At 41.1% G+C, this 15,418-nt stretch overlaps 1 protein-coding gene across 10 annotated transcripts in view; it reads right to left on the bottom strand.

The window, feature by feature from the left end:
- asic2 (acid-sensing (proton-gated) ion channel 2) overlaps positions 1-15,418 on the bottom strand; it is a 162,245-nt gene that overhangs the window by 3,401 nt on the left and 143,426 nt on the right. For 9 of the 10 annotated variants that reach the window (XM_061749351.1, XM_061749350.1, XM_061749353.1 and 6 more), the window contains 7 exons: positions 13,657-13,784; positions 7,576-7,726; positions 7,435-7,491; positions 1,899-2,052; positions 1,717-1,808; positions 756-835; positions 606-674 (listed from right to left, as the gene is read on the bottom strand). In XM_061749351.1, the coding sequence (XP_061605335.1) occupies positions 606-674; positions 756-835; positions 1,717-1,808; positions 1,899-2,052; positions 7,435-7,491; positions 7,576-7,726; positions 13,657-13,784 (731 nt within the window). Of the gene's footprint in view, positions 1-605; positions 675-755; positions 836-1,716; positions 1,809-1,898; positions 2,142-7,434; positions 7,492-7,575; positions 7,727-13,656; positions 13,785-15,418 lie in introns of those variants that run through there. The other variant, XM_061749358.1, reaches the window with a different exon arrangement.

Below are 15,418 nucleotides of genomic sequence, written 5' to 3'. Positions count from 1 at the left end.
AGTCTCCAATTAATGCATGTTTTTGGGATGTGGGAGGAAACCGGAGTGCCCGGAGAAAACCCACGCAGGCACGGGGAGAACATGCAAACTCCACACAGGCGGGGCCGGGGATTGAACCCGGGTCCTCAGAACTGTGAGGCTGACGCTCTAACCAGTCGGCCACCGTGCCGCCTCATATTATTTAATAAATGGTAAATTAATAGACTAAATTAAAAAATACTTAATATCTGAAAATAAAAGATTGAATAAAAAAACAATAGTACCTAAAATTGTTTCACATTTTTAAAAAATTCCATACAAAATTAACCTGTTAAAAATTGTATTTCCTTTATTGAAATAAAATCAATATTAATCAATATTAAAAAATGACCAGGAAAAAAAACAAAACCAAAAAAGCATCCAAAAAAAGAATACATTATTTTTGTTTGTAATTGTATTATTTCTTTGTAGTAAAGAAAGAAATAATAAAATAATGTAATTCAGGTAAAACAGATTCAATATTACAATACTGCGAAAGGCAATAATGCTCTGACATTGCAAACCCCCACCCCGAAACACCAAAATCTGCATCAAAAGGTTCAATAGGATTTAAAGGACGCACTTACCACATCCCCTCGGCGACCCTCCTCCTCGTCCTCTCGACTCAGGAGGTCCAGTAGTCTGTCCCGTATCACCTGAAGACCACAAGAGTCCAGGAAAGTTACCAAATGGGATGATTCTTTGTGCTCCTCTTCTTTTTAGACAGCGTGACTCACCTCGTAGGCGTAGTCAAAAAGCTCCAAGATGGTGAGGATGCTGGCCCCGATGAAGAGCCCCATCTGGCCGCCGATGTCACCTGTAAGGGGGCGCAATTATTAGTATTAATATTGTGGAAACGCTGAACAGCATTCTCCCTCCACATTTCTCAACCGATTCAAATCATTCCAACTTCCAAAGACATGTTAGGTACTACTTTGCACATTCCCAAAAAAAAAAGCCCACTTTTCTGCACGCGCACGCACACAAACCACTCTAGAGAATAAACATTTTAAAAAGTTTAACTCATTCAGGACATCTTCGGAGCCGTTTTTCCACAAGTTTTTCATTATTCCACAGTTTCCACAACCACATTCCAAAATGAATGCAGACATTTGACATATTTACCCCCTCCTTCTAATGTTCCTCAACTGATTCAAACCTTTCCGGCTTCAAATTGTTCAGCTCATTCAGGAGCTCGTGGGAACAATTCATCACATCGCCCAATTTCAATTTTTCACGATAAAATTCCCAAATCAAGAGATTATTATTATTATTTTTTTTTTTTTACTTTGACCTCCTTCCACATTTCTTAACCGATTCAAACCATTCCAACTTTAAAATGCTCATCTCATTTTGAGAACTATTTATCAATTTCCCAATAACATTCTCAAATTCAGCGATTGTCACATATTTACAATCACACATTTCTTTACAGATGAAAACCATTTCAACTTCAAACATTCAGAACATATTGGCATCACATTCTCTCGATTAAACATTTGCTAAACGATTCCAACGATTACAACTTCAAGATATCAAAGTCATTAAGGACATCTTGGCAACCATTTCTTACATTCCCCAAATTTGAAGAAATATTTTACATTGATCTCTTTCTACAGCATTTCAGTTCAGCGTCAGGTTTCAAACGCAATGTCTACAGAAATTGCATTCTCTTGTGATTCTTCTTCTTCTTATTACCCAGCAGGCCCGCCACCTCGTAGGCTTTCTTCTGCTCGATGGTCTCGTAGTTGAGAGCCTCGAAGAAAACGTCCAACACCAAAATGTTGTCACTGTGAAAAACAAAAACGTAAGAAGATCAAAGACGCCCCGACGTGGGCCAAAACAATAGCATGCGGTGTGATGTGAAACTGCGGACGTACACGATGTATTTCTCCGACTTGTTGAACTTCTTTTGCAGGTAACGCGCCGAAGTCTTGCTGGGTATCTTGACCATGGATAGCTCCTTGTTGTAGCGTGTCACGTTGCACGGCGTGCGGCACATGCAGCTGCTGCTCTCCGCCGCAGACAGCTTGGCTAATGACCATGATGATGATGATGATGATGATGATGACGATCATGAAAGGGTGGTGATGGCGAAGAGTACAGGAGTGGATGTGATCTCACTGTAAATATGTTCAGTGTGACACTTTTTAAGGTTTTCAATGACAATATACTCCGTTGTCCATGTCCAATGAAAAGCATGCATATCATGCACTAAGTAGCCTACCAATAAACCAACAACCAACTGAAACCTTTCGTTCACCCACTAATCAACCGACCAACCGATCACCCACCTAACCAATCTTCCTTACCAACCAAATCCAACCTGCACCCTACAAACTACTCGACCTTCTTGACCAGCCAACACACCTACCCTACCAAGCAAGCATAACCTTTTGGCCTACACAAGCCAACTTATCACCCAACTAACGCATCTACATTCCTAAACAAATCCTTCCAACACCAACCAACCCCCCAAAAAAACTTTGCCCACCCACCAACCAAGCAACTAAAATCTTTTATCCAACCATTAAACAACTGAACAACCCACCCACCAACAAACTTACCAAAATTTAGATCCGCCCGACCAGCCACCCTACCCACCTACATAACCAAACTATTGTAACCTTCCACCCACCCACCAATCAATTAACCAACCTAACAAAATATTCTGCCCATCCAACCTACCTACTAAGCCACCAAAATCTATCAAAACCAAATAATAAAACAATATTTTATGTCAAAACCAAATGATGAAACAATATTTTTTTACATTTAAAATGCGGGCACTGATGCATATGAAACCACCCGGTGGCGAACGTATGGCTAAGGCTTCATTAAGGGCTGGCACTGCGCCCCGGTGCCAACTTCAAAATAAAAGCTTAAATAACACATTGATGTCCAATGTAGTACTATATGAAGCTTTTACTTTGAAGTTGGCGGAGAGGTGGCGTGGCACTGTAAGACAATATTAGCAATCGTTGTTGCGGTTGCCTTGACTTAAACTTTTCGGATGGCCGAAAAAAACAAAAAAAACAAAAAAAAATACGGCAGAAGTAAATAGAGATGTCAATCACAACTGTCGAGTTGTGATCGTGCACGACTGACCAATGGTCAAGCAGTCCAACGGAGACGTACCTTCCCTTGACAATTCACTATATTGACGACGGAGATTTTCTAATGAAAAGTCGGTGCTTACAGCCTAATTTTATTGCGTTTTATGCATTAACTGTATTTGATTCCATTAAGTTGCAATTTGTGATTACACTTTAAAAAGCATATTTTTATAAAGTAGAATTTTTTGGGGTACATTTATTTTTTTTATTGTTATCTATCATTTATTCTTAGTTAAAGATTCATTTGGCACTGAAAACTGTGACATATTGTTTGTTGAAAAGTAGTGCAATAAAAATATTTTTCCCTAACATGAGGAGGAATCCTGATAAATAATCGTGATTACAATGTTTTTCAAACAAATCATGATTATTATTTTGGCCATAATCATGCAGCCCGACAATCTATCTACCTAAACCCAAACCAAAGACAAATTATCTGTGGCGTAGCAGCAAAGCCGTAGAGTAGACCTACAGTATCACTCCCAGTCAGAAATAATACATTAAGACCCCACCCGTGTAATAATATGACATAGAATGCTTATTTAATAAGACTGTTTGTCATGTCGGCTCATCGTGTCGGCGCTAATAACACAACTCATCTGCGTTGGAAGTCATCAAAGTTTCCTCTTAAACTTTCAAGTCTGAAGCGGAAATGCTTGATGAGCCGAACAACGCATAATCTCCTCTGACAATTTAGAGACAAGTGCTGTTTTTTTGGTAAAATTAATATTCCAAGGAAGGAAAAAAATAAAGTTCGCAGTCAGAAACGCTTCGACAAATTGGCACTGAGTTGACCTGATTTGCATGCCGAGATCCCGGCGTCAAAATAACAAGTGAAGATGAGCCAGCGTCCAATCCTCTAGCTCGCTATTTGACACTCGTGGCGTGAACGTTTGCACTCGGGAAAGCATTTTTCATGCACCTGAATTCATTTACGCAGGACTTTTCTGAGCATTCCGCAAGTTTCTGCTGAGCGTGGGAGGGAAAGTAAAGTTTGACTACATTTAACACAGATGTCATTTATTTGTTAGCCTGTGTGCACTTTCTGTAATCTATTCGCTCTCTCCGGTCAGAAAAATCTCCATCTTAAAACTACATGTGTAACCTCTTACACATAGAGACCCTGGCAAAATTGCCTTCATCTTTCACGCAGAACCCAGCAAAGATGAGCTACTATTACTACCATGACTGCGAGAGTGTGCGCTTTCACACAGCAATGTGGCACCCAGACGACGGCAACAATTGCTTTCAACGCAACATGGTAAGAGAAGTGAATGTCAGGCGTTGTGTCCTGTGTCTGCGCCTCAGATACTACCGCCAAAGGCGGGAAAATTGTTTTCGACCATTCTGTGTTGTTGCCATTTATACACCACAGCAACTAGCATGAAAATGAGAAGCTTATTTTGTGTCCTCTCCTGGCCTGCGGTGAAGAGCTTTCCTGTATTTTAGTTTTATATTAACATTTATTATATGTTGATAAAGATATATGCTGCCGTTCGTGAAGAAATCGGTTTACCAAACTCCAGCTGGCCTGCTCCCTAATGAGCACTGTAGAAAATCGATAGATCAGGGGTCTGCAATCTGCAGCTCCAGAGCTGCATGTGGCTTTTTCTTCCTTCTGCTGTGGCTCCCTGTGGCTTTGGAAAGTACTGTAATTCATTAGTATTCAATTTAAATGTAAATTAGTTTGTTGATTTTTCAAATTCAATTCTAAATTGGAAGATGATGGTGCCCTTATAACATTAAAATAAAAAGTTCTCAAAATATGAGTCATAAGTGCCGATGTGCGAATCCTGGCGCCAAGATTTATCGAGCTATTCCACCGCCGGTAAGAAAACCATGCATAAATCCCCAAAACGTTTATGATGAAAACATAATGTTTAATGCTACATGCTACATGAACTACATTAAAAACATCGCTCAGGCCTCACAGATGACAGCTTACAATCGTGTGTGAAGATGAAGGCGACGACTTTGTCCCGACGTTGTAAGACAAAAATCACATTAACCGGGTAAAATAAATATTTTAATTGGCTATTATTTTGCAAATACATATTTGACATTGTTAAGTGTAACAGTCCTTTTTAATTCAAGTTGAAGGCTGACTGCACACTCCACACGCGATAAAATGACGACTGAACACAGACGCACACAGCATTTTTGCTTTGCATCTCTGGTTGGTGCAAGCGGAAAATTCAAGTTTGGCTTTAATTTTATGAATACGATAACTCAAATGGACACTGACTATTTTATGTGGAAGTTGCTGACCCCTGAGATAGATGATTAATTGATTGCTAAATTTGGCATCTAACTACAGTATAAACTCCAAGTAATTTTGGCAAATCAGATGCGAGAAGAAAGTCAGTTTGGGAAAAGGCATGGGGAAAAAAAAAATCGCTAATCGCGAATCATTACCTTAACCATGGCAAAAAGTCAAAACCAAAGCTTGTGGAAATGACAAAAGAACAATCTGCAACTGCCAGGCTGCTTCTGATTGGACGCAGTTCCCCTTGTAACTCTGAACAAGATGTAAACAGTGAAAGCAATTAAGATGAAACCAGCAGATAAAAAAAAATCTGTCTCATCTCTCGCTACAATGATAAAGCTCTATGACCTCATACAGCTGTTCTTTTTAAATAACAAGCCAACAAACAAGATCAGCATATTTTATCTGCTAAAGCAACATTGATAAATACAGTAAATAGAAGACTGTCTATCCAATACCTTCTACCGTTTTACGATAAGGACTTGACTATTAGAATTCAAGTGACTTGGCTATCCATCCATTTTCTTGACCGCTTATCCTCACAAGGGTCGCCGGCTGGTGGAGCCTATACCAGCTATCTTCGGGCGGGAGGCGGGGTACACCCTGAACCGGTCACCAGCCAATCACAGGGCACATAGAAACCAACAACCATTCGCACTCACATTCACACCTACGGGCAAGTCAGACTCCCCAAACAACCTACCATGCATGTTTTTGGGATGTGGGAGGAAACTGGAAACCCACCCAGGCATGGGGAGAACATGCAAACTCCACACAGGTGGGGCCGGGATTTGAACCCCGGTCCCCAGAAATGTGAGGCAGATGTGGGAACCAGTAGTCCAGCGTGCCGGCTGACTGGGCTATATGGACCTGAATAACTTAACTAAACGTAACTAAAAGGACTCGCCAATATGGACAGAAGAAGGAATTGACTAGGAGCACTTGAGTGACTTGATTATAAGGACTTGAACATTAGGACTTGGTTATAAAGAGTTAACTACAATATAAGGACTTGACTGACTTGACTACAATGACTTCTTTGACTATAAGAACTTGACAAGGACTTGAGGGACTTGTCTATAAGAACTTGACTAACTGAACTATAAAGACTATATAATATAAAGAGGACTAAAATGACCTGAAAATTTGAACTTGACAATAAAGACTTGAATATAAGAACTACAAGGACCTGACTGTAAGGAGTTAAATGTTTGCCTTGAGTAAAAGGACTTGACTGACTAAACATAAGTTAACTGATTTAACAACATAGATCTTGACTGACTTGACATAAGAGGACTTGGCTATACTGAATGTAAAGCCTTGATAGATTAGACTACAATGACTTGACTACAAGTACTTTACTGAAATGATGATAAAAACTTGAATGTAAGGGGTTAACTACATGGACCTGACTATAAGGCATTGACAATAAGGACTAACTAATTAAGGCTTTAAGGACCACCTTAAGTATAAGGACTTGAGTGGACTTGGGGTATAATGACTTGAATGGACTGGAAGTAACTTGACTGATTGGACTACAATGATTTGACAACAAGGATTTAATAACAAGGACTTGACTATTAGGACTTGACTATGAAGACTTGAATGTAAGGACTTGACTATAAGGGCCACCTTGAGTATCAGGAGTTGACTGAGTTAACCTGAAGGACTTGGTTATAAGGCTCGATTGGCTTGGCTTAAAGACGTGACTATAAGGACTTGAATGTGTGGACTTGACTTGTTTCACTGTAAGAACTTGACTACAAGGATTTGAAGAACTTAACTATAAGGACATCAACAAAAGGACTTGACTAAGTGGTGTTGTGAAATGATCCTGACGTCTGCTTGTGTTAAAAATAGCTGGAATGTGAATAGTTGATTCAGTGACAAAATAATAAAGTCCAATGACTGGTTTTCATTATTAAAATTTTACTCTTTACCCTTCCGTCAAGTCAACATGTTTTGATGTCTGATCTACACACTCTTTCGGGAAGAACTCACAAAATGGCGGCACGACGTGATCATGTGACTCACCTAGGGCGGGCTCAGCGCAGTCTTTGTACTGCTCAGGAGTGCAGTAGGCGGCGTCGCCTGCCAGGAAGACCATATTGAGTGAAGATGTAGACTTTGTAGTTTGTGTAGTGCGTTCAGTTATATTGTGGAGAGGTGGCCTACCAGGCATGTGCACCATCCTGCAATTGCAATTCTCCACGATGTATCGTGTCTCACAGTCGATCCGGCAGGCAGTCACGCTGTACACTTGGAAGAAGCCCGACTCCAGAGCCTTCGACTCGCACTCGCCCCAGGGCGGAGGCAAAAACGTGAGCTACAAGGGAAGCAGATAACAAATATTATCTGCAGTTGACCCTTGGAAATTGAATGACGGTTGTACAACCTGAAATTCAAACAAAACTGTTTAAGACAAAATGCTCTTTTCCACAGGCGTGTAAATCACGCCAAGCTAACTGGAAAAATGCTTAAACTTATCGCCTAAAGCAGTACTCATGAAAAACTTCCATCCATCCATTTTCCATACCACTTACCCTCACTCGCCAGCCAATCACAGGGTATATTCAAGCAAACAACCAATCGCACTCACAATCAGACCTATGGGCAATTTTTTGAATGTTCAATCAACCTACCATGCATGTTTTTGGGATGTAGGAGGAAACTAGAGTACCCGGAGAAATCCCACGCAGGCACGGGGAGAACATGCAAACTCCACAGAGGCGAAGCTGGATTCAAACCCCTGGGTCCTCAGAACTGAGACCCAGATGTGCTATCCGGTCGTCCACCATGCTGCCTCATTAAAAACATGTTTGAGATATTAAACATCGGTAGTTGGCTGAGGCAAACAGTTCCACAGTTGGACAGACACTTGACCAAATAGCTGCTCCGGGTCCGACACTCCAACACGCTGCGATCCCAAGAACAACAAGAACAAGGGTCGAACAAGGCAAGGCTCTCTTTCCCAGATTGCTTCGGTTGTTACGGAAATTTGTCCCGCATGGGGGAGCAGCAACTACATTTTCTGGCAGGTGAGAGTGGGCGCTGCTGGCTTGGATTTAAAAGAGCTTCTGCTCTGTGCTATCAGTCCAGACAAGGGGAAAGCCGTTCCAACATTACGCTGAAAAAGCAGCCATGTGCGCGGAATGTTGCCGATTGCTGCGCGAGGCCCTTACGGATGATAAGGAAGCAGCCAGCGTGAGAAATAAATGCTGACATCCCCCGAAGCCATTTTAACGTGCTCCTTGGCAATCGTCAACCCTTAACTCAGCCGAACGAGTATTAAAGAGTTAACTGCCGCTGAGCCCATTCGTCGCTAACCAAAACGGCAGCACATGAACAACGACTCAGATGAATTCAAGTGTGTGTTGTATATGACTTCCATTTGCCGGATTCAAGACAATCTTACGTTAATGTGGAGACAGCAATTAGCGTTCCAGTAGACTCTGACGTCGTCGCTCGTCAATGTTGCGTACGTCCATGCTTATATTCCGGGGAAGCTATGCTACTTACGGTTTCTAATATCTCTTAACAAAAATTTGAATATACTGGTAACATTATTTTCATGGTCACTCTGACATGAGGTCCCTTTGCAATGTTGTGTGTTGACAGTATGTTTACACTGCGGGAAGTTTCGCCGCATGGTTTCCAGTTAATTTGAACTAAATTAAAATATACTCCAAAAAAGTGTTGATTCCGATACATACCGTATGGTCGCGCCACAATTTTGTGTGTGTCCACATTTACGCCCCTTATGATTTCCAGTTTTACTTGATTTAAATTGTAATATAAAGGTATCATAGTTTGATATTATTCCAATATAGCAGTAACTTTGACTTGTGGTCGCGCCACAATGTTGTGTGCATCCATGTTTACATTCCGGGGCGCTATTACACTCAAGCTTTCCAATTCTCTTCACATGAACTGTAGTACAGGAATTAAATTGTTAAATATTACCAGAAAAAAAAAGAGTTAAATCTTATATGTGGTCACTCCACAATGTTGTGCGCATCATTGTTTAGCTTCCTGGGAACTATGCCACACGTGACATAAATTGTAGGATACCGCTAACATTGTTTAATATTATTCCAAAATGCTGCGACTCTGACGTGTCTACTCCACAATGTTGTGTGCGTTCCTGAGAGCTACGCCACTGACACATTCCAATTTCACTGGACATAAACTGTAGTGTAATGGAAATATTGTTTAATATCGTTCGAAAAAAGAATTAAACCTGATGTAGTTGCAATGTTGTATGGGAGCTATGTCACCTATAGTTTCCAGTTTCATGTGACAAACATAATACAGCATATGCCGTTAAGGTTGTTTCAAAATCATTCCCAAAAAAACAAAAAACAAAGAAACAAAAAAAACAAAAAAAGCTGCGACTAAGACGTGGCAGCTCCACAATGCCGTGCTCCTCCTTATTTATGTACCCTGTCTGCTAAGAGAAATGAATGCTGACATCCTCAATGCAATTAACGCTTATGTGAAAGTTGCTGCTCAGCAATCCTTAACCTTTCCGATCAGCTCCGTCACTAAGATAATTTTCTCTTTGGGCCCAATTAAAGCGAAATGTGGCTAATTCGCCATCTGATTAATTCGGCGTAATGGCCTGTGAGCCGATCGCAGTCCGTCTAATAAGCGGCAAAAGCCTTGGCGCCGCTCGCCGTTGTCTTCATCAATATTTCACTCCGGTGCTGAGGCGGGGGGGAACGGAAAGTGGATGGAGGGGGGATGGTGGAGGGGATCTTAAAGCAGGCTTTACAGTTCATTCTGGAAATTGTTGAGAAAGGCTGTTTTGTTTTAGCATCATGCACTTGAGCTTCACAGTGCAGGTACAACTCAATAAAAGTGAAGGCAATGTGAAATAGAAAGACAAGTCCGATGGCCTTTGAGGCTTTATTGACACGGACGGAGGCTACAAGTGCCCCAATTCACATTTAGGGTCTATAGAAATAAATACTCATATTTAATGCTCTATACTACTCTAATGCAGCATTTTTTACACCACAATCAATATACTATGTAGGCCCCTCTAACGTATTAGATTTACAGTAGTTCCTTGTTTATCATGGGGATTACATTGTAGAACACCCACGACAGACGAAAATCACCAATGGAGCAAACATTTATTTATTTTATGTTATATATTTTAAAGCGTTATACATAATAATACAAAATATGCATATGAGGTGCAAGTATTAATTTTTCCACTCCTGGTCGCCATCCTCACGTTATACACTGTAGTATCTGTGACTTTGAATGTGTGTGGCTTTATAAGGAGGATGTGAAAGCTGATCTACTAACTGGGCGCAACAGGACTCCATCTGCTAAACACGTAAAATGCCCCACAGCTCATATTACGCATTCTGGGACGAGTATATGCAAATATTGTAGATTAATTTCGCACGTGCAGTGTGATTGATCATATTTGGCAGATTTTGCATCTTTAAATAGCACGTTTGGAAGGCAAGTGCAAACCAGCATGCAAAGCTGTGCCAACGTAGTTCAGGCAAAATAAGAGGCGGCAGGGAGACCTTTTCCGTTAGCGTGAACCTTTTTTTAAAAACAATTATTTTGACATATCGTCTAGTCAACAATACAATTTTGGAGCTTCCGAATAATCTAATCGCTGACTTGGAGCCAGTCACAAGAAGGAGTTATGCCATATCATCTACAAAAAATCTTTCAACTGTGGGTCTGGGTCATTTCAGTGCTTTGGGATAATTGGGGCTGGCCTCTCCCCGAGCAGTTTTATACGCATTGGTACGCAGGATTGGCACATAAATGCAATTAGCACGCACTTGGGACCACTTCAAACAAACAAAACATGGCCTTTATGCAGTTGCTGGCGTCCTCCAAAACATCGGAGTGATACAGTGGATCCCCGCTATTCGCGAAGGATAGGGTACAGGCCGGACCGCGATTAGCGAAAATCTGGGGATAATTGGCGGCCATTACAAATTGCATTTTTTTGAAACCCCCCAAAATGCTTCAATAAGCAGGGATAAACTGGTACTACGAGTAAGAAAAAAATACATTAAAAAAAAGAAAAACCTAACAAAATGAAAAAAAAAAAAATTTTGGAATTAAAAAAAAATTGCAAATAGGTAAATCCGTGGGTGCCTAACCATGAGTATGCGGGGGTTCACTGAATTTATTTTCTGTAACTCAGTAATTAGCTTGTTTGCCTCTTCCACTGACACTTTCAATTCAATCTCTTCAAATTTCATTTAGCGCTCGCGGTGCTCTCCCAAATGTTGCGTGATGAAAACCATCAGTACTACCTAAAGCACAAAACCCTCTTAAATACGGCGATGTCCAAAACATTTATACATGTTGTCAACATGAGTGAGTGATCATTCAATTTAGCATCTTGCTATGTGGGATCTCAGTAAATCAGGCCCTTAATGTTCAATACAAGACTAACATACCAATTAACACCATATTTAATGTTTTATACAATAAATCCCAAGTTATGATGAGCTCCTGTTCAGAAATGTCCATCATATTTTCTACATTAAATGTTATGATGATCACTTGTTCAGAAATATCCAACTAATGTACCATATTGCCATCATACTTAATGCTCTACACAACTCTAACTGCCATATTTCCATGATATTTAGTGTTCTATACAACTAATATTTACATCATAGTTAACGGTCTATACAAATCTAATGTACCATATTTACATCTAATATGGAGGCCTACTGTATCCATTTACATCGTATTTAATGCACTATACAATGCTAATGTACCAAGCAGCTAATATTCCACACTACTAATCTAAGTTACCATATTTACATCACATTTAATATTCTATACAACACCAATATTTACATTGTATTTAATGGTCCATACATGTCTAATGGACTGTACTTACATTGCATGTTCTTTGTAACTGTAATCTGCCATATTTACATCCTATTTAATGCACTATACAACTGTGTTGTACCATTTTCAAACCTAATGTTCAATCAAACTGAATGTTCTATACAACGCGCGTAATGGTTATTATGCTTGAAAGTGTTTCAGGAGGAGCAGAACGGTCTCGGCAGACAACTTGATGATGTTTGCGCTCTGTATTAATTAATGAGAGGATCTAAATTTACTGCTTTTCTTCTCCCCCAGAGCGTGCGTGCTTGCCTCGACGCCACTTACGACCTGCCACTCAGAAAAAAGGGGCTGACGGATGAGCGCAGACAATCACCCTGTGGAGGCCTGTTAGTCAATGCTAGTATGCTAAGCTAATGCTTTTTGTATGACATGCACGTGGCCGTGTTTTTGTCGTAACATAAATTCAAAAGGCATCGATGCGATGAAAAATGTTTCTTACACCAGTCTGACTCAAAAGGCATTTTTGATAACTTCAGAGGCGGAAGGCAGTTTTCGCCGACGTAACCTTTTGGAGGTCAAATCTGACTTGTCACATCTTTTTCAATGGAAATACGATGACGGCGCTCGGACAAGGACGGAGCGATCAAGTTTACAACAAAATCTGGAAGAAAACGACTAAAAGTCAGCATTGAAGTCAAAATGGCAGACAGTTGTTAAAATCAGGGCTGGGCAAACGTTTGTGCTAAAAGGCCACATTTGATTCTCAAGTCTTTCGTAGATGAGGTTCAAACAAAGTTAGCCCAGCAGTTAGGGCTACCTCAATTTGAAGCACAGGACTGTGGTGTGGGTTTGATTCTCGGTCAGGACACCGTTAGAAGACTTGTGTTTACTTTGCCACTTTTTGCTGTCCTGCTGTATGTATTTTATTTATTTATTTATTTTTGCTCTGCGGTTCGGAAGAAACTCGAGTTTTTTGAGAATGCGTTAACAGTGTTTTAAAGTCGCGCAAGTTGCATTTGCAACTTTTACTTCCCATGTCCACCATTAATTAATATAAGACTCATATTCAGCATTTGAAAGTTCTCTTAATTACTTTTGTGAGGTAAACAAATGCAACTGTTAATTCCCATGTCCACCATTATCTAATAAAAGACTCTTATACAGTTTACAGTCCTTATGTTGACAGTGTTACTAATTAAAGTTTCTTATTTTAATTTAGTAGTGTTCTTCTTCTTTGCCTTAAAACGTATTTTGGGTATTATAAGGATTTGCGAACATGTACAGTGTATATCCTGTGTATATCAATGTTTGCTAATGTATTGTTAAAAAAAAATCCAATATCGATCGGGCTCTAAATTTCGTTGGGCATCTTCATGTAAAAGAGGGCGCGTAACAACAGAAACTCACCCTCTGTTCCTGCGTTGCCACGAAGGTCTGGAAGCCGGGGGCTACGCCGAAGCCCAGCTCGTGCACAAAGGGGGGCTCGGCCTGGCTGTGAATCTGGACTCTGACCCCTGCCTCAAACGCTGTGTCCTCTGCAACGAATACAAATGTCATTTGTTCACAATCAGGAAATGAGACAAATGGGGAGAACCATTTTCCCATTTTGAGGTTTTCTTTTGAGCAGTTTGAGTAGTAGCGTCAACGTCCCCAACGCTAGAGCAGGAGCTGAAGCTGCATGCCTAGTGACATTTTGTGAATGGGTTAGAAATTACATTTTCATTTTACATTTTCCCCAGTAGCAGTAACAGTAGTTGTGTGTGTGTTTTACATAAACAAATACTGTATGTGTTGTCATTTTGTGCGTACCGTGATTAAGATCAGTATCTTGTTTAGCGACCACATTGTTGGTTTTCATGGTAGGGTGGGGATGGGTGAGGAACGTAAAGGCAATGCCCCTCTGTGCACACATGCTAGGAACCGCCAATGACCGCTAATGAAAAGCATTGGTCTAGATCCTCTGTGAGCCCATTTGTTCACAATCCGGACCTCATACAATGGAGAGCAACATCCAATCATTTAGTTTAGAGATGTGCAGTCGTAGTACAATCTGACGTTCTGATCAAATGCATTGATTTGAGATGGGGGAAAAACATCAAATTGATTTGTTTTGAGTGGTACTACAACGTGGAGATCAGATAAAGCTATTGATCTGGCTTCTTTGTGAACCCATTTGTACATAATCAGTAAGGGACACAACTGACCCTGTAAAAAGATCAAATCGACCGGTAATTGTTTTCTAATTTTTGTTGTTCAACTGTAGTATAAAATGGAGCTGGGAAACGAGGCATTTTTTTTTTTATCCCCAAAACATGTCCACCTTGATGAAAAACTGGTTGTGAAGGACGTTTGTTGAAAGAGCTTCAAAACAAACACAGACGCATGCGCGCGCACACGCAAAATGCCATTTACGGTAAAAGAGCGCGTGAGCAAATGTTTCCATGTAGAAATCGATAACAACACAGTCACATGCACTCGTGTTCCTCGGAGACATGTAATCAACCCTGGCCTGCGCCCCCCTTTTGGTTGTTGGCCCACGGGGTGGACGGTACCCTTGCCCCTCCCTTTGGGACTGGTCAGGGCGCTTCGGTTAGGCTCGGGGACCGCCCTGGGTCCTCGGGGGTGGGTGGCGTCCCCCTGGCCGGGTCTGCCACAGGACGGGCTTACTGGCTTGGCCCCCCTTGCTGGTGGAGGGGGCCAGGTCCACCCTTCCTCGATGTGCCGGCACAGCAACTCCGTAGACCAGTTGACTAACACGTATGTGATATGGTGTTCAGTCATTAATAAGTTCCATCGTCACGCGATCGGCTTGAATTGCTTATGCCGGGACAACAAATAACAACACAGGTTGTATGAAGATATCAACTCACAGGTTCTTACAGGTGTTTAAACACTACAAAAGCATCCCACCGCACCACTCATCAGTAGCACTGCCTTGCTCATTTCCCCACATCCTATCCTGTCGCACGTCCTCACTGGGTGTGTCTCCCGTCCAAAAATAAGAACACAATTTGACGTTATAACGTTACTTGTAGTCAAATATCTAGACTTTTTAACTATTGTTCTGCTGTCGTTTGCACCCCTATTCCCCTTGTCCATTCTGTCCCTCGGTCTATCCCCCAAAACCCTTTTCTGTCTGGCTGCGTTTTCAATAAACAGCTGAACAGGA

This window comes from Phyllopteryx taeniolatus, chromosome 16 (assembly GCF_024500385.1).
Source record: "Phyllopteryx taeniolatus isolate TA_2022b chromosome 16, UOR_Ptae_1.2, whole genome shotgun sequence".
Lineage (NCBI taxonomy): Eukaryota > Metazoa > Chordata > Actinopteri > Syngnathiformes > Syngnathidae > Phyllopteryx > Phyllopteryx taeniolatus.
Note: the sequence above shows the minus strand (reverse complement) of the source record. Positions and strands in the feature narration are given on the sequence as shown.